This window comes from Alosa pseudoharengus, unplaced genomic scaffold (assembly GCF_046254945.1).
Source record: "Alosa pseudoharengus isolate Yale_2024_CS ecotype anadromous, Long Island Sound unplaced genomic scaffold, YU_APseudo_1.1 YU_APseudo_1.1_scf_23, whole genome shotgun sequence".
NCBI classification, from domain to species: domain Eukaryota; kingdom Metazoa; phylum Chordata; class Actinopteri; order Clupeiformes; family Clupeidae; genus Alosa; species Alosa pseudoharengus.
Window position 1 is genome coordinate 30,542,726 of NW_027468685.1, and position 20,929 is coordinate 30,563,654.

Here is a 20,929-nt window from a genome sequence, read left to right on the forward strand (position 1 = left end):
ACTGGGTTTGACAACTAGGCCTACCCGTATCCATGGTGGAAAGACAACTGGTGGCTGTTGTGCCCCCTAGTGGTTCTATGCCATATTACACATCACCTATGTCTCCTATGACCATGGCTTTAGTGGAGCTGACATTCAAGGCCTTACGCCACTTGCACCCATTAAAAGCAGCCTGCCAGTGGAGAACATAGTATAGTAGGCAAGTGTAAGTGTACTATGGGTCTTAAAATTCATATCCACCCTCGCACAGTTCACTGACAGACTACTTAGTTTGACTATGGAGCCATTTCCTATTCAACTTAGATATGGATGTTGGTGATGGTGCCATGGGTATTGCCTGGAACTGATTGGTTTTTCCCTCTCTCTCAAAATAAATTTGCTTCCCTTCAGTGTTTGAATTGTCATGATAAGATAAATTCTTAAAAGCTTATTTTTGATACCTCTTTTTTACTCCGCATTACCAGGGGTGCCATGGAGTAGGTTACTGTAATATTTACAGTAGTAAAGTAGATTACTGGGATATTGTACTGGGGATACTGTAATATTTACAGTAGTAAAGTAGATTACTGGGATATTGTAGCAAGGGGACCACTAAAATGATGATCAGTGGAGTTGCAAAATGTAATAAACCGCTCAACTCTTTCTTTCAGCTTGAACTTTATATCTATTCAGTCAAGTTGGAAAACATTTTATTTTCCAGTCAAACCATCTTGGTAAATTGAGACTTTAGAACATGTGTAGCCTGGTTTCATCACTCATCGAGTTTCACTTTGTGACCAGTCTGGGTAATCATAATTAGGAAATGTGCTAAGACTGAAATCATTGGTCCGGCCTGACCAATGAATCAATATGGGATTCCAAACGTTTCTTTATACTCGCCTAACCTTTACAAAGAGCATGTCAGGAAACCACGTAAACTGCAATTTAGAGGTTTGTAAAACCTACTACCATTTTCCACAGCCACTTTCAAAACTAACATGATCCCCCTCATGGTTGATTGGCCTGTCATCCTGGTGACTGAGGGAAACAGACCCATGAAAAAAGCTAGACTAGTATCACAAAATAAAAATTAGGAGATACTAGTCAGACAGGGCCAGGCTATCACACAAGTTAAATACCTACATGTACAATAGAAGGCATTGCCAACAGCTTGGATGACAGGCCCTCTGAAAGATCTAGGTCAATCTTGGCTTATAGACTGCACCATTTCCATGTTCACAGCCTCAGAAGGCATGCATCATGTGAGCGAAATCCAGACACAGAAGTCAGGAATGTCAATCTAGTAATCTAATGTAAATGTACCTGCATGTGTGTTGATATGGAATTATACAAATAAAAGAAACGTCAATATGTTTTAATAGGTTTTTATTTCAGCAAGCAAATTTTTAATTCAAGAGAAACTTCACAATGCCAAGTTCTCAGCCCTCTCCTGTCCACTCAGAGCCAAAACTCTTGGCCTTCACAAAGTAAAAGGAATAAAACAAGGAAGGAATGCTTTCGGGTCACAAACCCATTTTCTGGAATATTTTTAACCGCAGATTTTACATTTTTTATGTTTTAAAATTTTTTCTCTTTTTTTTCTCCATTTTTTAAAATAAACAAGGCCTAGCGTTCTCATCTCCAGACCTGGCTGACCTAGTTTCCTTTCCTTTTTTTAAAATGTTTTAAGATCTTTTTGCAATGTTTTGTGTGTTTTCATTTTTTCAATGTTTAATTTTTTATTTTCCTCGGTGAAGCAAGTTTCAAGGTTCCCCATTCCTATAAAACAGAGAGAAAACAACAAATGTTTTTTTCTGTAGGAATTGACCACATGATCAGTAATATCAACAGTGCAAGCTGAAAAGATGGGCTCCTCACCTTGGCTTAGACACTTGGGACACCAGCAGAGTTGGGCACATTCTTCTGAGCAGCCTCTTTGGCTTGGTGAGCCTGGAGCACAGCCACGGCCTCATCAACCTAAAGAAAAAAAAAAACAGTTGAGCCCAAAATCAAATACTGAACAAGGTTTGACAAAAGAAAGTCAACATTTTGCAGGGCATTTTGGAAAGTAATGGATTGTGGATTATTCATAAATAAAATTCCATTAGCTTCACAGACCTTAGAGCGCAGCGACTCTGGAGACTCCAACATGTGGAGCAGCTCAGAGTTATCAATCTCCAACAGCATTCCTGTGATCTTTCCAGCCAGGGTTGGGTGCATGTTCTGGATCAGTGGGAAGAGACGCTCACCTGCAGCCAGAGAAAGACCGTTTAGGACCCGAGTATGTTCTATGCATAGCTCATCACACAATCTACCATGACTCACAATAAAGTGTAATTAAAGCATATCATTTGACTCACCCAGCATCTGCTTCTGCTCCTGTGGAGGGGCAGCTGCCAACATGGAGGCGGTCAGAGGCTCCTGGCCCTGCACATGGACAGCAGGCTACAGGGGAAACCCAATGCAATGTTTAGCTTTAGCACGGTCATACGTTTAACACAACTTAAAGGACCATCATGTCAAAGTTTAAAACAGTTTGAAGCAAAAATAGGCAAGAGCAAAAATTGCCCAGTTGAGGGTCAATTAACCAAACTACTGATCCCACACAATGGCACTGATGACATCTAAACAACTGTTTTCTTCGGTGTTTACCTGTTGCATGGCAACCTGTGGCTGGGTGTTCATGTGCTGCTGGGGGTTGCGCACTCCAGGGGCGTACTTGTACTGGGGCACGCCACGCACTGGGGCTGCGGCTGCTGCTGCTGCTGCAGTAGCAGGGCGAGGACCCATAGACGCTGAAGAGGGACAAGAAAGAAAAAGTTAGATAAACACTTCAAGGCAATAGCAAATAACAACTTAAAACGGTATACATTCAACTTGTCAACTATGTATATGTGGAGTACAAAAGACACTCACCAACGCGCTGAGTGGACACCATGCGAGGCACCTGGGAGGCTGGCCTCATGGTGCTGAAGGTCTGGGGCCGTGGTGGCTGGGCCCGCATGGCACCTGGCATGTTCTGGAAGTCTGCGGAGATGAAAAAGAAGCTGCCATTTAAAGTCTAGAACCTCCCTCAGTGAAGGAAAGTTTCACATGTGTACTAAGCTGTTCGAGTGAGAGTCTCGAGTTTGAGGTTTCGAAATGGCACACTTCCACATGGAATAAGGAACTTACGCTGTGGTCTGACGCCCTGTGTCGTCCAGCGGGGGCTGGGCCTCAGCTGGGCCAGCTGGCTGGTGGGGTAGTATGCAGCTCTGTTCTGGGCCTACAGAAGCAATAGAAAATAATGTTACATCATTCACATTATTCATACAGCTGGCATAAACTAAGGACCAAGTTGACTATACATTCAGCAGAAGCACCTGACTATGTGCGCTACATTCCTGCAGCATGACTCATCACTCTTACCTGTGGAATGGCAGCCATGAAATAGCCGGATGGTGGAGCGGGCTGGTAAGGGTTGATGACTGGATTCGGCACGGCCCGAACGCTGGCCATCCTCTGCATGTACTGATTGGTGAGGTGGGCTTGGCGCTCCTCCTTGCGCTGAGCCAGCGCCACGTAAAGCGGCTTGGTGGCCACAATGCGCCCGTTCATCTCAGTCACGGCTTTGGTGGCCTCCTCAGGAGAGGAGAAACACACAAAACCAAAGCCTTTGCTGCGGCCACCCTCCATCATGACCTTGAGTGGAAGGAGAAAGAGGCTTGTTTAAGAGGGAGGGTCTTTAGATCTTGCCCCAAAGGCAGAACATATGCTCGACATACTTAACCCAGAAACAAAATATGAATCTAAAAAATAAATGCTCATACCTTGGCACTGGTGATGGTACCAAATGGAGAGAACTCCTTGCGCAGACGCTCATCATCAATGCCATCATCAAGATTTTTGACGTAAAGGTTGACTCCCTGATGCAAGAGAGAGGGAAGAGAAAACGATTAGTCTCACTCCGGCAGTAATACATGTAAATAAGCCCTCACTTCCTCCTTCAGTAAAGGTGGTGGAGAATCTGTCAGTACTCCATCTATCTCCAGCGTCTCACTACAAAGGACGTAGAGCCCATGGGTTACTTATTACTGTGGCAGCCATTTTGGCCAGTGTAGTCCACTGAGAAGGAGACACTGAATTTGACAAGGCTGCAAGTGAATAATAAATAATAAAGTGGTTTGGGTTATATTGTGTGCGTACTTGAAGTTCTCAATCCTCACGAGGAGCAGAAAGACCCCAAGAGCAACTCGGGGAACCTTGGATGAGGGTTGTAACTAACCGTACCTGATAGCGGGTCATACGGTCCTGCTTCATCTGCTCAAACTTGCGCTTGAGCTCTGTCTGGCGCTCCACTTTCTTCTGGGCGCGGCCCACGTAGATGAGCTTCCCATTCATCTCCTTCCCATTCATCTCATCCACAGCCTGACAGGAAGAGGACAACATACTAACAATGAAACTAACAGCACAGAAGGTCAATACGGCCATTCAACTCATAGTTGAGATGTTACAGTGCAATATTATGGTTCGCAATGCATATTTCACATACAGCAACACAAACACCTGAAAAAAGGACAAGGGAAAGATGATGACTCACCCTCTGGGCATCCTCGTGTCTCTCAAAGCTGACAAAACCAAAGCCTCGGGACTTGCCACTATCATCAGTCATCACGCGAATGCTCATGGAATTGCCTGTGAATTAAAAGAATATAGGCTTGATCAGCACCACTGAAGGGACTTCTCGCCCTAACTCACTTCAAGGACTGCTTACAATCTAGTCATTCTGCTGGCTTCCAGCACTCAAACATGTCAAGATGTGTGAGCACATCTAATAGTATGGCTATTTCTCAAACTACTTTTCTAATTCTAGTATAGCTACAGGTCACATCCATTTTTACAGGATGTGACCTGTAGCTATACTATTTAGAAAGTACAAGACCTTTTAAAAAAAAGTTCTTTAAAAAAGTAAAAAAAAAAAATAAAAAAAAAAAAAACATAGTCCAGTATTTCTTTCGAAATTGAAATGAAGTTGTATGGACTGGACTATGTTTAAAAAATAAATAAATAAATAAATAAAAATTAAAAAAACGGCGACGAAATTGTGAATTTCCAGAGCGTGTTACTCCACACTCGGCAATCGACTCCTACAGACTTTCCCCTAAAGACGCCAGCTGCAGCAGCAACATTTCCGGAAAGGTACTGGCTTGATGAAATTCATTCTGGACTCTCTATCCGACCACATAAAGACCTTGGGATACTTCGGTTTGGTTTTAGGGACCCTCTACTCACTACCACGTAAGTGTAATGTTGTTTGGAACTGTAGAAGAGGTATAAAAAAAGCGTTTTGTAGCGGCGAAATGACATGCCCAGGTCACTTCCAGGCTAACGAGTTTTGACTAAAAACGGTAAAATCGAACTTTCTCAAAACACATCTGAATGACATGATTTTGATGTCAACTCAACGTATGTACTCCCAATCATCCGTAAATTGATCTAAAGTGCATTTTACTCCGGATAATTCCTTTAATGTTTTTTTCTAACAGAATATGTAAAATCACCATATTTGCTGAAGATCTCCCTCAGTTTCTCATCATCCATGTCCTCGCCGAAGTTTTTGATGTAAACATTGGTGAACTCCTTGGCTCTGGCACCAAGCTCAGCCTCGCGCTCTTTGCGAGATTTGAAGCGGCCTACAAACCTGTGGGAGCATCAGTTTAGAGCCAAGATCAGTCATGCAGACCAGAACATGAGGAAAAACACTTGGACATGTACACGATGCATTAGGGGATTAATAATAAAGGTTAGCCAACATGGAGCACATTGTACATGATTCAAGTGTACACGAAACATGGTACAAATTGCAGCACAAATTCACACTCGATATAAGTGATGGTAGTACCTAACGCATGCATTTCAACTAAATACAAATTCAACACACTTACACTTTGCGATCATTGAGCAACATGCCATTCATTTTCTCAATGGCCCTCTCCGCTGCCTCTTGAGTCTCAAAGTGCACAAAGCCATAGCCCTTCGAGCCATTCTCATCACAAACCACCTTAAAATGGAGATGTGAAAGCACAAAACGTTTTACATTTGTAAATCTACTAACTCAAGCAAGTAAAAGGAATTTGGACAACACAGAACAACCCATTCGTGAAGACCCGTGAAGAACAATCCGTGAAGACCACAGTAACTCACCTTGCAAGATAGGATGTTGCCAAAAGCAGAGAATGTGTCATAGAGAGCTTTGTTGTCAATGGACTTGTCCAGATTCTTGATGAAGATGTTGCCAACTCCACTCTTCCTCAGAGAAGGATCACGCTGGGACCACATAATGCGGACAGGTCTACCTTTAATAACGTCGAAGTTCATGGTGTCCAGCGCACGCTCAGCTGTAAGAGACAACCCAAATACGCATGTACAAATCAATACACCTTACTGATATGGGTGCAATTCATGGCATCTCTATGGCTCTGGGTGACGTTCTTAGCAGGAATTAAACCATTTAAACCGAGGCCATTTATGTCCATATCATGACAATATATTTAATGTCCTGTCATCTATTGTCCTATATAATAACAGTTGAGAATGGTTGCCAAATTTTAACCCTTGTGCCATTTATCTGGCACATACACGACCCCACCCAGTTTGCGCATTCAGACAACTCAGTTCCAAAACACCAATGTTCAAATAACTTCACAGACCATGTGCAAAAATGTGTGATTATGGTTAGGCGTGGTCTGCTGAGGTAGCCAACTTTCTTTATCGCGATTCACGAAAAACCTCCACTACGGCATGGCTGCGCCATGCTGTGTGTCATGTCAGAATGGCTACAGATGGCGTATGCCATGAAATGTCTTCGCACATGTCCGTGTCGTCAATTTTGTTCCATCGCGTAGCATGTTTTACATCCAAATACAGCGTTACAGATAGGGAAATGAGAGAAAACGTCTCTGTTTTAGGCCAGTGATTCTACTAAAACACAATTTTAATGCAGCCACGGTAACGTTAGTGAGGCTAACTCCAAGAGCAAGCTACCTGACACCACTTCTTTAGGCCTCTCGAGACATCCACGTTAAGCTAGGTGGAGGCCAACATAATCCTATCAAGCTAGCATGCTAACATACTGCAGTGTGCGTATGCAACACGTTCGTGCCACGAGTAACGTTAATGATAGCAAGCATGTTAGCATTTCTGGCTAACGTTAAGTTAGCGCTGTTCGCTAACGTTAACGCACACATTTAATTATATAATAACACCCAACAATGAACCGTAACAAACGGATCTTACCATCAGCAGGCTGCTGGAAGTTGACATAGGCATATCCAAGGGAACGACGGGTTATCATATCCCTGCAGACACGGATGGAGAGGATAGCCCCAGCGGGGCTAAACTTCTCGTACAGCATGGCCTCGGTCACATCCTGGTGGAGATCCCCGACGTACAGTGAGGCCATCGGATAACTTGGAGCGCTGGGATTCATTGTATTTAATTGATTTGGTCAAATATAGTGGTTATAGCGAAAAGTCGTCAAATCTTCAGTTCGTTCTGCGTAAGATGCCACTCGTGGTTTGAGGGATCTTCTTGCCGTTAGCGCGTCAGCTCAATACGCCTTTCTGCTAACGCTGCTAGCAACTTCAAAACTGCTAAAAGGTAAAATGCAATGACACTAAAATAGATCAATATTAAAATACTATCACTTGTCAAGATACAACCTGTTCGGTGTACTTAAATAGCTTGCTGATAGGACCGGATAAACGTATCGTAAATGAATGCCAGCAGCAAGGCCTTTCGAATTCGCTGGTAACGTTAGCCAATGATTAGCTTACTAGCTAGCTAGCAACATACGTCGGTTTAAAAATTTCGTTAACGTTGCTTCTCCCCGTATCGTACCGTCCAGACCACGATAAGCGACTCCTGCTTCACCGATTTTATTATAAAAAGAAAAATGATTTTTTGGAGTTTTTAAGGTTTTTAAGTTTTTTTTTGTTTTTTAGATTTTTTATATAATGTGTGCCGAGGCAAGCTCAGGAGCACACACGCACTCACACAGCACTAACAGCCGGGGTTTGGGGAGGGAAAAAATGTGGCCGTCGATGCCTATATACCCATGTGTACGTCATCACAGTGGACCAGTCATGTGCAAGCTGTTGGTGAAATAAAAAAGCAAGAGAGAAATCCACGATTCATCTCAGCATAGAAATGCTAAGCATTTAATTGGTTTGTTAAAAACCGCTGATCATATTATCACAATCATATTTCAGTTTAGTTAAACACTTCAAACACAACAGGAGTGCAAGTGTAAGTGATTAGCCTATTAGGCATGAAGGTTAAAGTTCCCCTTGAACTTTTTATGAACAAATAAATACATTTGACACATTTTACTATTTCATTTTTAGTATCAACGACATTGATCGACTCATCTCTGTGTCCAAATGATCAAGATAAATCTTCAGATAATAATAGGCCTACTGCGCCAAATGATCAAAGAAGGTTGTCTTCTCTGAGTAGGCCTATAAACCTGCCTGATCAAAAGAGTACATGCATGAAAGAAAAAAAGAAAAAAAGAAAGGGGGAATGAAAGCGGAATTGGAAAAATTAACAATCCCTTATTTGAAGTGTCTGACTGCTTGTGTAGACTGCATAATAGAGATTATGTGGACATAAACAGCAATGCCATCATTACTGAAACCAACCTTTTCCTCAAGGTCAAAAATTAACCAGAAGGGGGAGCAGTAGACTTACTGGAGCAAGGGAAACTTGGATGTGTGCATATTTCATAATCATAAATGACTCTGTTTATGATCATTACAGCTGTTTCCATTAGAGTTCTTCTTCATCAGACTCAGCCACTAAAAGCCTACAATAGCCTTCAGTAAATGAGCTTATCATCAGAGCACAGCAGTGCTGGATATGGTATTTTTACTGTGAAAAGGTCTAAAGAAACTAGATAGATACATAGATATATACTTTATTGATCCCCAAGGGTAAATTCAAGAAACTCCATACAAATATACCATGCACATTACCCATTACCAATAATTAAATGTTCAAACCAGCTGCAAATGAAGACTTTTTTTTAAATTCACATTTTACTGGCTGGGCATGTGACCCACTCCCCTTCCCCCCAAACTCACATTGGCCAGCCCCCAAGGCATTGTAGATTGTGGTCCTGTTATTGTCTCGATGGAAATGTGGGCAATCAGGGTTCTGACATATCCAGAGTTCAAAGGCTAACAATCTTTCCTAAACTTAATTTTATTAAGAGCCATACAAAGGTACAAAGCAAGGTTGCACAGGTACTTCAGCAAGAAAGACTGGATGATTCTTTAAGTTGTACTCCTGTTTATTTAGTCAAGTAGCCTGCTATAAAAATGCACCAAGTGTGGTCACCATTTGAAGAATTTGTGATTCTTTGGAAAGTGAAAGGTAATGGTGCTTATAAAGGCATTTGGCATTCATCAAGTGTACTGACAACATAAAACTAATGGGCGTGTGCCCACTTTACATGAAATAATTAACAAATAACTGAAAATATATCACGTCACACTGTTACTCCAGGTAGATCACTTCAGGAATGCACTCTCCCTTCCAAATTTGGTGCATGGCCCACAAGCCTTTACACGTGCTCACAAAATGACAGCCATTATTTTCCCACTGAGACTTAACGACCCAGTTCTTGCTCTGCATGATAACGAGGGATGTTGGAAGGCCATTGCAAAAACAGTCAGAGCAGAGGAAGGTAGAGGACACACGACCCATTTTTTTGCTGTAGATGAAGCACTGCAGAGGCAATGAGTGATTTAAGATTTTCTTTTATTTCACATACATGAAATTACATTGCAACCCCCTCCCCTGACATTAACAATTATGTTTGGGTGTACAGTATGAAAATTCCAAGGACATGAAACCTACCCCGTCCAGATGGCTACCTCCATTACAAACTTAGAACAATGCAATGGGTATATATCAAAGGAAAAGAACAAAAAGATAAGAAAACAAAGAAAAAATAAAATAAAAAGACAAAATATAAACCCTAACAGGAGATAGAAGTAAGCTAATGGGAAAAATATGACCAAACTGCTCAAGGGACATTATCCGAATGACAGAACTGAGCTGCGGCGAATCCTTGCGACTAACTGCAGGTTTTCTATGTCTCATGATTTCAGACAGCAGGTAAAGAACCCCGACATGTCAGTCCAGGTAAGGAAATGATCTTGAGCAGATGGCACTAAGAATGGAATGTCTCTCGCCAGCCCTCTCAATGGAAACCATGATGTCAGACTTACTTTTGGTTTTATTTATCATTATTCTTCTGGAAAGAGGAAAAACGTAATGTAACCTATTCCCTGCTCAACTAAAATCGTTCACACTTGTTCTGTCTACAGGCTCTGTACTGTTTCATGTGTGTTTCCTGGTGAACCACAGACATGTCAAACAACAATGTCAAAGGATGCATCAATGTCTCACATATGTATAATGCACATGTATAACGCCTAGCTAAAATTAGCCCCTGTATGACTCCCTGACTCCCAAATCATCGTTATTGTGCCTCAAAAACTACAAGGTCAGACACTACCCATCCCACCCCTCCCAAACACCCTTGCTTGTAATCCCATATCATAATCCACACTCACACACCAACACTTCCATACTCAGACACTTTCTCTCACACACACACACACTCACACACACTCTCTCTCACACGCACGCACACATACACGTATCCAAGTGACAGAGGCTGGTGAGAAGTTAAAGAGAAAGAAGCTGGAACCATGATGGTCTCAGTGTTTCATTTTTTTTTCTTTTTTTTTGCCTCAGTAAGCAGACAGGAAAGTTTGATGAGCAGACTCAGTTTTCTCTGCCTTCCTCCGTGTCTTCCGCATCAGCTTGATTGTCTGAGGTCCACAGCTGCAAGAGATTAACAGAGAAAATCAATACTACAATTGATATACAAGACCAATGACGCATTACACCCATATAACCGAATCTTTCAACCAAGTTCCCTTTTCTGTGGAAACAACTGGCATTAAATGTTTTGTTGTGTAGAGGAAAAGCATTAACCACTCACTGTCAAATTGTCTCTCAGCAGCTGCATGATCAGTGTGCTGTCCTTATACGAATCTTCATTCAGTGAATCAAGCTCTGCAATAGCCTCATCAAAAGCCTGAAAAAAGGAAAAGTTTTTACAGATACCTGAGAAATGTAAACAGTCTCCTACACTCATTTCAGTCAAACAACATAAACCAAAATAGTTATCGGAATGGAGCTTGAACACTTGCTTTCACACATAACACATCATTTAATAAGTAAAAAAAAGAACTAGATGCAAATGCTTTGTCAGCCTTACGGTCTTGGCCAGTTTGCAGGCCTGCTCGGGGGAGTTCAGGATCTCGTAGAAGAAGACAGAGAAGTTGAGGGCCAGGCCCAGACGGATGGGGTGTGTGGGCTGCATGTTGCTCTTGCTGATGTCAAACGCTGACTGGTAGGCCTCTTGAGATTTTGCGATGATGGCTGTTTGGGGGGAAACAATAAATACATTTAGTAATCTTAGATTCTAAGAATCTAACCCTATACAGACATTTGAGGTTGTAGTGTGGACACATGATCTCCAACATTGCCAGATACAGTGAACCTCACTCATTAAATAACTGTCAAGTGTTTTGTAAGTGTAAATTCTTCCTGCGTTTGAATTTCCTCAGTAATTGACCTGTGATGTCCCAACAGGCTGGGTTTAGAAGTCAACGGTCACTGTTGCCAATTCAACCAATATGTAGCACCAGCTTTTCATTCATTTCATACAAAAAAATATGTCTTTGGAGAAGACCATATCTACCTTGCCTTACTTGATCATTCTGTTTATTTCCACCATTATGATAGCAATAGTTGCACTGCAAAATTTGGTGTGATCAGAATGGGCTTGTCAGGTTTTTTTTGTGCCTTATTTGAGAATGGAGGAAATGTTCACACACCGTTTAAGTCAGACCATCCTACAAAGAGTTATGCTTCTCTCCAAATTGATACAAGCCTGATCTTGTTTGCCCAATTGAACTGCCTGGGGCATTACCAAGATCCAAGATGGCTGCCGAGTGTCGAGACTTGCCTACAAGGACCATAGCGTACTCTAGACCAAACAGCAGTGGGCTAGTGCCGAACGCTCTGTTTGCCACAGCCAGCACACTACCATGGGCCACTGTCTTATCAAAGGTTTTCTTTATTTTCTGTCAGGAGCTCTGCCTGCATTCATCCACGTGGGCCTTGAGAGCAGCCATGCAGCTGCCGGCCTGTATTGATCGCAGTGCTGAGAGAAACACATGAATGTTTCAGAGGGCTCAGGAAGCTCGAAGACGGGTGCTGGTGGAGAGGCTGATGGTGCCACTCTCACTCAAGAACGCCTCACACCCCATGCCCACAGGGGGGCACATGTCTGGAATTTCATATCACACAAGAGCTAAGGATGAGTGTGGTCATGGTGTGTGAAAACACACACACACACACACACACACACACACGAGGAGCATGGGTGCCTAGCAACCACATACAGGCATATATGCGCCCCCCAACCGCCCGCCCCACCCCCCATTTGACTGTTCAAACCTGCTGCTGCTGGTGTTGCCTTGGCAACGAGTTCAAGACTATCTGCTATGATGACAGTTGTAGGTCAGCCGTTTTGGTGGCACACCAAAACGGCAATGCTGCTGAAATCCAACCCACTTGCCGAATGGGAGGACCTGTGGGGTTATTCTGGTTAAGCAGTGGTCCCTCACCTCTGGAATTCGAGGTAAAACAAATGAACCCTTATTGGTGGTGATAAATAGTACAATTGCTGTTATTTTGCATGTGAAGGATAGCCTGGGTTTTCCCATGCTGCCTTGCGCGTGATTTTATTAACGCTGCTAGGCAGCCTGGATTCCATGGATTTGTTTTCACCTCAAGGAAGGAACCAATCACAGAACGGAGGGGGGACAGCAAGACGATGACAACACACCGAAGTGGTTATGAGCTACGTACAAACTCATTTGATAGACATTCGTAGCAGCCAATAAACAGCTCTGGGCATTCGTAAAGCACGTTTCAAATACGAGAAAATTAGATGAGGTCTGACGTTAGCCAGGCTAAGTGAAGGACATTATTTTAACAGATTTTTAGGAACACAAAATTCCAAGGGGTCTGATAAATAGCGGCCAATATATGTGACCCTCACAACAATGATAACTGTAATTAAAACAAAGCCGTGTGCATACAAAAGTCAGTATAGTCCCTACCTAACCATCTCTCAGCATTCCATACCATTACATTCAATATCTAATGTCATGTTTATTTTGTGGTCTGCATAAGGAAGAACTAATGAGCAGAAGTAGACCCTTGCAGTGGATCCATGTATGGGACTGCAACTGTACTTGTTTTTGCTTCCAGGCCGGTTAAATAAGGGGGACAGAAGCTTCGAGAAAAAGTAGTTCAGCTGTGAGGATTCTTCATTTATTTATAGTGGCCATAGAGGAGAGTATACTCTGCTGATGTCAGCCCAGGCGCCTGGAGACGGCAAGTCGTCCTCTCCAGAACTAGGGCACAACCGCCCCGAGCACCATCACCCCCTCACGGATGGAAGAGGGTCACTTCACGTTTTGTCCATTACATTCGGATGCGTTCAAACGCCCGCATGATTTTGAGTAGGATTTCCACAATATGCTTCTCTTGGTCTTTGTTGAAGCAGTTCTACTTGTATTTGCTGGAAACTGATTTACTGATATACTTTTTAATTACTCCACTTGTTTTGAGATTTTTTGAGTTTAATTCTCCTTACCTTCATCATTGGTATAAGCAGTTTACTTATTTATTCAATCTGCTTATGACAATCCATTTCATCCTTCACATGCCATTATTTTGTGTTTTAATTAGAACCTTATATAATATAATATTTTCGGAGGACACATTGAAATGTCCCCATCCCTCAAGCTTTCAGCTATTGCATTTTTATTTAAACCCTTCAGTAGGCAAAACGTTCATCTTACTTAGTTGCTTGACGGGCACTAGTGACCTGTGATGCTGAATGTATGGCCATTCAGACTCGACATGGAAAACGCAGCAGTGATATCTGATAAAACATGTAAAAGGCCACACCTCATATGCAAAGTGATTCACTACCACACACCCGCATTGGTATTTATCTTTCCCACTGGGTGAGGAATCAGTCTGCTATACTGAGATGGCGATTAATACAATATAGTTTAAATGTCAGCAGACTCACCAAAGGGTGAAAGGGACTGATATTTCTTGCCATCACTAGCTGTGTAATATAGTTGTGAGCATGTTCAATCATGAATCTGTGCTTCAAAGGAACATTATTTCAGTCTATTGCTAGCAGGACTTTTTCTATCAGCTTAATGGGATTTACTCACATTCCTTTTTTGGGATGCAACAATCACCATTTTCTATTAAATCCGTGGACTGTTCAACCCGTTCTGGAGTAAAATGCAAATGTTTGTGCCCTAGGCCATTCATATACTCCAGGAGTGGGAACGTACATGCCAGAACTTGTAGCACAGCACCTACAGTTCTGGCCTAAAGAGTTCTAGTCAGCATTAGTTTGCAATAAGCTGCTGGGAAAAAATGATTTGGCAGGGGGGAAAACACAAGAAACTGTAGTCTGTCACACTTGCATATGACCTTCCACACTTATTTTAATAAGACAGCAGAGCACATGATGACGGAGCATGTGAGGCCACTCGCTTGTGCATCAGGCATAGTGCAATGTGCATCACGTTTCTAGCCCTAACATACCATCCTCATATAAGTATCTGTGGATGTTGTTACTATTTATCCATCGATTATCTGGTTTTGCTTGCTTGAAGATGTGATCTCTCAAAACATAAGTCATGATTCATGAATCTAGTGACTGGGGTGTGTATGCCTGCATGGTGGCTGCAGTAAATGGATCAGGGGGATGCTAATAATGACACATGGCTGACACAGCTTTCATATGCTCAAGCCTTCAAGGTCATGCCCTCTGCCCCGCACTGACGACAGCTTCAGCTGGATATGCTTGCGTAACACGTTCCCTTTTTCCCTTTTCACAAACACTACATGACTGTGGCCAAAAAATGTGGATATTATGTCTAACTCCGGGCCGTAATTAAACTGCCAAATACAGGCTGAGGTGGCGAGTTAAGATGATGGTATTGAATCGTGCTGGAGCTTAAGACAAATTATTAGCTTTGACGTCAGATTTAAGCTGTGCGTATGTTTATGTATTTGGGTGAAGGTTTGGGCACTCACCAGCTTTGTCATCTCCCACAGCAACTTCAGCCAGGTAGCGGTAGTAATCACCCTTCATTTTCAGGTAGAACACTTTGCTCTCAGGAGGGGTGGCACTGGGTATAAGGTACTTGTCCAGCAGATCCTGTGAATGAATTAAAAAAGCATGTTTACTTGTATTTATACAGTTACCCCTTTCTCAAATATCAATGACAGAAAGGCTAGTCTTTGACAGATGCAGTGAATCGCCGCCAAACACAACTGCTCTTTCATTCAGCATTAGAGAGACAGAAGAGGAGGAGGGAATGGACACTGGGGGACTCTGGACTTTGTCACAATCACTCTTGTTCTTCACAGACACTGCTGGGGACTGTTTAGGAATCCAAAGGCTCACACAAAACATGGCAGGATTGAAAGACAAAAAAAAAAAAAACCCACAAGGCTCAAAGGCGCTTTTGCAGAGCTGTGGAAAAAAATAGTTCATATGATGACCTGATCGACTCATGAATTCACTATAGGGAGGCTGTTGCACTTCCCCACATTTTTTTTTCTACTAGCTACAGGTTGATGTAACTCAACTGACCACAGTTAGACACAAAGTAACATACAAGCACCAATACTCTGGACCATTTTCACAGACCTAACAATGGAAGGCACACATTCAGACAAGATATGTTGTACCCAGGAAGAGAAACAGTCTTCCCACCTTAACACTGAACCAGTGCATTCTTACCCTGGGCAAACGCTAACTGACAACGAAACGTAATGAGTCACAGAGACTAGGGGTGACTGGGTGAAGCGTGTGGTCTTTCATCTTGTTGTGAGTTGGGAACTGTTCCATTATCAATGACAATCAAAAAGTTGCCGTCATGGTAAATTCAGCAGGATCCTGATCTCTGCTCTCTGGAGTTGGGTCTGATTTGAATACTTACATAAGCCAGCACTAAGGCAGACATTCGGACAGCAGAGGCGAGGCCACTTTGCTCCACTCAAAAGGGACTTACTGGGAGGGCGGGGGGAATGCTCAGAAGCATTCCTCTCCACTAGACAACTTGCCATGGCAACAAAAAAATGCCAGAGGGGGACTCAAGGGTGTCCACAAAAATACTCACAATCCTAAAAGTGCATATGGTAGAGAAACAGATAGGAATTGCCCTTAAACAATTTGTAAAATGCTTCAAACTGAGCATCCCATGACTCCCATTAGCTTAATATGTCTATCACATGTGTGTGAAGCACTTATGGTCTGAGCAAGCTATAACCTAACATTCACAATATTTCACATTTACTTATATTTTTGAGTGATCTGAAGTTAACAGAGTGATTGTTGAAGTATGTCTTTTTGTAGTTGGGTGTATTGAAGTCAAGAAAAGGAGGGGGCTTAGACTGCGCTCACTGAGCATGCTCACACAAGTTCTTCTGTATGAAGAATGACCCCCACCTGAGCTCTGAAGGTCAGGCTACTGGAACAGTGGAGCAGTAGCTGATCCTCCGACACTGTAGCTATGGGATTATAACTCAATGACTCACCACAGAGGATAATACACAACATTTCGGTCTCCATTTCCTTCACCATACACATTCAGAATATGTACCTTAGTTAAACCTTACCTAAAATATAGCGACATGTAGCACCATGTAGGCTTGTTCCCCTTGTTCTCAGAGGAAAACACAAAATAAAAAAGGCTATATCTGGACCACTTAATACAACACCTGCCTTTTAAAGGTTCTCAATAGAATATTTTTAAGACGGTGATACATAACTGATACGCAACTTTTTGAGCAGTATTGCTGGGCAATGCTCCTGAGTGCTGTTGTTCTGGCATGTTCCCATTGATATTGGCCAAAAATTCTGGATCTTAAATAATCGGTAGGCAAATGATCATGATCATCCAATCAGAACACATGGAACTGGCCATGTAGTTTTCAGGAATATATCTATGCATCACCATAAGCGTACTCCTGACTGGACAAGTTTGGAGGTTCTACAATGTGGAGCTTGGCTGAGCAGATTATTATAACCCAATTTGGGAAAAGCTTAAAGAGGATAAATTAAAACTGGAAAGAAAAAAGTAAGTTAGTGTCAGAGAGTTGTGGCAATGGCAGGCAACATAAGGGATCCCCTCAGTTGTGGCATGTGCTCTTTTTAAATAACTCCTTTGTTTCACAGTAGTGAGTGTACCAGCCTCTGGGATTATATCTGCTCTTTACAGGCACAGTCAAAATAGAAGAAAGGAATCCCACGAATGCCTGGCATCCATTGTGGTACTGCATTAAGAGTTACATTAATACTGCCCTATTCAAGGGGGTAAGGGCTCCTTCCTGGCACCTCCACAGTAATCTGTTATGCTACCCACCAGGATGTATGAAAAGATGTGTGGTGCAAACAAATAATAGTTGTAAACACCCAATAAACCTAAAGTGAACTGATTTTTCAAAGCCATGCTATGGCTTCTCTTAAAGCATCCTTGACTAACTTTGAAGTTCCCAGCTGTAACAGTCACCTTTACAGAAAATAGAACCATGTCCTTTCCAGAGTGGGGCACCATCTGCTGGTTTTCTCTGACCTTCACTAAAGTCTTGAGACAAATTTAAATTAAGTAAACTTCACTAACCTACAAATGATATGGATCTATACAGGACCTTTAACTAGTGGAATCTGAATAAGGTCATAAACATAAACTTGCAACACTACACTCCAGACCCAGCACCCAGACCCAGCTATGGCTCAGAAAACAAAAAAAAAACATCTGGTCAAAAAGCAGGGAGAGCATCTACTCAGTGAACAGGGGACCCTTCTGCTTCTCCTCACCAGAACATCATTGCAGATCTCCTTCAGCTCTTTCTCAATCTTTTCCCGATACTCTTGTGCCATCTGCTTCTTGTCGGTGCCGTCTGTCTTTTGCTCGATGCTGGATACCACCCTCCAAGAGGAGCGACGTGCACCCACAACATTCTTGTAGGCCACTGACAGAAGATTGCGCTCCTCATTGGAAAGCTCCTCGTCGATCTCCGTCACTGCCTTCATGGAAGCAGCCATGTCATCATAGCGCTCTGCTTGTTCAGCCAGTTTGGCCTTCTGGACCAGGTCGCTCTTGTCCATGGCTGCTGAGTTCTACAGGGGAGTATGTAAAATGTGGAGACAGACAAGACAGAAGGGGGTAAGTTTGAGGTCTTTTTTTTTTAACAAAATGCTCAGGTCCACTGCAGTACTGTGCACGTTTAGGCACTGTCTGGGACATGACTTGAACACTACTGTGATTCAATCTACTTGTAGTGAACCTACAGCATAAGGCCACCCTTAACATCACATATAAAACTATACCATCTTTATAGTCTATAGTCATCTTTAAAATATACTAAAAGAATCCGTGTGTAGTGGCATCGCATCAATTCAATTGTAGTGATGTTACACATAACAATAACGTCCAGCTAGTCTAGCAGATGAGGGGTCCATCTCACATCAGTTAGTATTAGGCTACAGCCAGCTACTTATTCAGCCGAAAAAGAACAGAATCGCATCCGGTCTAGAGTAAATCGATACATCTGGCCGACTTGCAATATATAGACACCCACGGGGTCTTTCACCTTCTGTGACATTCCGTAATTGCAGCTCGGAATCAATTTGGGATTTTCCATGTTTCAACCGGCCTCATCGATGGAATGACAGCACGTGCTGTACACCAACCTATTTTTTCAAAGGAACCGCGGTCACCACGGGATGTTACTATAAGCATACCGGGGCGAGAACCCCGTTTCAGGCTCCCTCCTGACCACGATTCAAAGCATGGAAGGTTCGTCGAGGCCACCTACTAGCCTATCCTACATTGTGGCTGTGATGTGAAATATGCGGATGTAACTTATGTAGCCTACCACACCCAATTCGACCCGCCAGCTACCTGTGAGAGATCGTCGACATAACTTGTGTGGAATGTAACCATTTATTCTCGAAGATACAAAGTAGCCAAATGATACTTTTGCATTTTGGTAGGTAGCGTCAGAAAAAATATTACAAAGATAAACCACAATTTAACGACTAATCAATTGTTCCAATGGATTAGCCAGTAGAGGTTCCAAGTTTGAAAGGCCTTACAAATTGTAGGCTAGGCTTGACTTGTTTATTTAACTGCTTGCTTGCTGGCAACATAGCCTGACATAATTCCTCTTAAAATCATCCTCGTGACTTGCATCCACTAACTAGCCGAAGCAAGACACTCCATTCAACAGAAACCTAACTGCAGCCCAGTATTACGATACACACCACAAACATATTTACACCGTAAAATATAATCGACCCGGCAAAGATATTTCGAAAACAAATGCAATATGATATTGATATAAAGTTTGCATCAGTGGTCGAATCACCTCAGTCAATTCTATATTAGGGCGAGGATGTCGCTAGGCTACAAATGAACGCCCTATTTTTATGACATGAGTGACTTCGAGTAGCTAGTGCGTGGAAGAAAAACGGGAGAACCGTCAGATTTACCTTGTGCATACAATGCAGCTTAATCATGGACATGCATATAACCCATTGAAAGCGTCTTAGCTAAGCTATGCGTTACAATAAACGAAATGCGCTCCGCTTCTAGTCAGGTCACATCGGTTCTGTCTGATGGTGATGAGACCATGGATCCTTCCGTTGTCTGTGCCACAATGGCAAACTGAATTCGGAGACTACATTTAAAATAAAAACCTATTAGGTCCCCAACCAAAGAAAATGTAGGTTTTATGCATAAATCTTTGAGAGGCGAGTCGGTGAGCCATATACCTTATTGATGCAGACTGGGTTAATATCGAACTGTTTGCTGCGTGCCCACGATACTCCTAGCGCTCCTTACACAAAAGCTTGAAAGCATCACAGGCTGTCCACACTACGCCCTACATCTAGCATCCATTGAACTATTATTTAAAGGAACCATTTCGCACTTTTAAAAGAGGGGGGAAACCATCACCGTGTACAGTTAAATATTATGCATTTGGAATTATATAAATTACATGATTTTGACCGCACTGACCTGAGTTTGGGACGGTATTCTTGGTCCGGCTACACAGCTGATTCTTTCTAGCTGCCTGTCTCGCTCAAATCCACGGGGTTTCCCTCCAATCACAGGCTCCAAGAGCAGGGACTGGGCTGGGAGCAATGACGTCAAATGCTACCAAGGCAACCGTTGATCGACGTGAGGTGTGACGTGCCCTCATTGCTCGAAAAAATGACCTGCAGCGTGCATTGTTTTTTTTTTTCTGTGTCAGCTACAACCTTATGCATAATCTTGATTAAATATGATTAGTTTGTTGCCATTAAACTGTCTATATTTGCAGTCAATCAGGTCAACTAGGGTAAAAGGCTTGGTCTTTTTAGGATCTCTGTAATGCCCCATAGTAGGCTAAAACTATAATTCCATGGCCAACAATGAGTAGCCTATTCTCTCCATGTTCATGAATGTGATGTTTTAAAATCGATGGATTTTGATTGATTGTAATGTTTCTACCTAGATAGCAAGAGGCTGGACACTGCTGGCCCTCTGGGGACATATCTGGTGGTCCGCTGGCATTTTGTTGATAGGTCAACCGGCGGGTTGCCGACAACTGGCCAACTGTGGTCCAACACACTTTTTTGTATCACACTTGTATGAAAAAATGTATTTAGTTACTTCTTCCTTCAATTTAATAACATTATGTGTTTTTCCCTTAATATTCACAACAAGTT

At 42.5% G+C, this 20,929-nt stretch overlaps 2 protein-coding genes and 1 non-coding gene across 3 annotated transcripts; all 3 read right to left on the reverse strand.

Moving 5' to 3' along the window:
- Nucleotides 1-1,348: 1,348 nt before the first annotated feature.
- pabpc1b (poly A binding protein, cytoplasmic 1 b) lies at nt 1,349-8,038 on the reverse strand. The gene is made up of 15 exons (XM_076302318.1): nt 7,255-8,038; nt 6,163-6,356; nt 5,904-6,019; nt 5,520-5,659; nt 4,559-4,653; nt 4,249-4,386; nt 3,789-3,884; nt 3,388-3,660; nt 3,154-3,244; nt 2,896-3,006; nt 2,632-2,774; nt 2,340-2,424; nt 2,098-2,228; nt 1,858-1,956; nt 1,349-1,758 (listed from the first exon to the last, which is right to left on the reverse strand). Exons 1-14 carry the CDS (start codon nt 7,445-7,447, stop codon nt 1,864-1,866), a joined length of 1,899 nt encoding a protein of 632 aa, XP_076158433.1. The 5' UTR covers nt 7,448-8,038; the 3' UTR covers nt 1,349-1,758; nt 1,858-1,863.
- Nucleotides 3,984-4,117, reverse strand: LOC143141152 (small nucleolar RNA SNORA5). Its single transcript, XR_012990759.1, has one exon. It is a non-coding gene; the product is annotated as a small nucleolar RNA SNORA5 (small nucleolar RNA).
- Nucleotides 8,039-9,763: 1,725 nt separating the features above from the next.
- On the reverse strand, nt 9,764-20,334 carry LOC143141072 (14-3-3 protein beta/alpha-A-like). Its single transcript, XM_076302319.1, has 6 exons — nt 20,238-20,334; nt 18,032-18,334; nt 15,241-15,364; nt 11,315-11,478; nt 11,036-11,131; nt 9,764-10,875 (listed from the first exon to the last, which is right to left on the reverse strand). Exons 2-6 carry the CDS (start codon nt 18,320-18,322, stop codon nt 10,816-10,818), a joined length of 735 nt encoding a protein of 244 aa, XP_076158434.1. The 5' UTR covers nt 18,323-18,334; nt 20,238-20,334; the 3' UTR covers nt 9,764-10,815.
- Nucleotides 20,335-20,929: the final 595 nt, after the last annotated feature.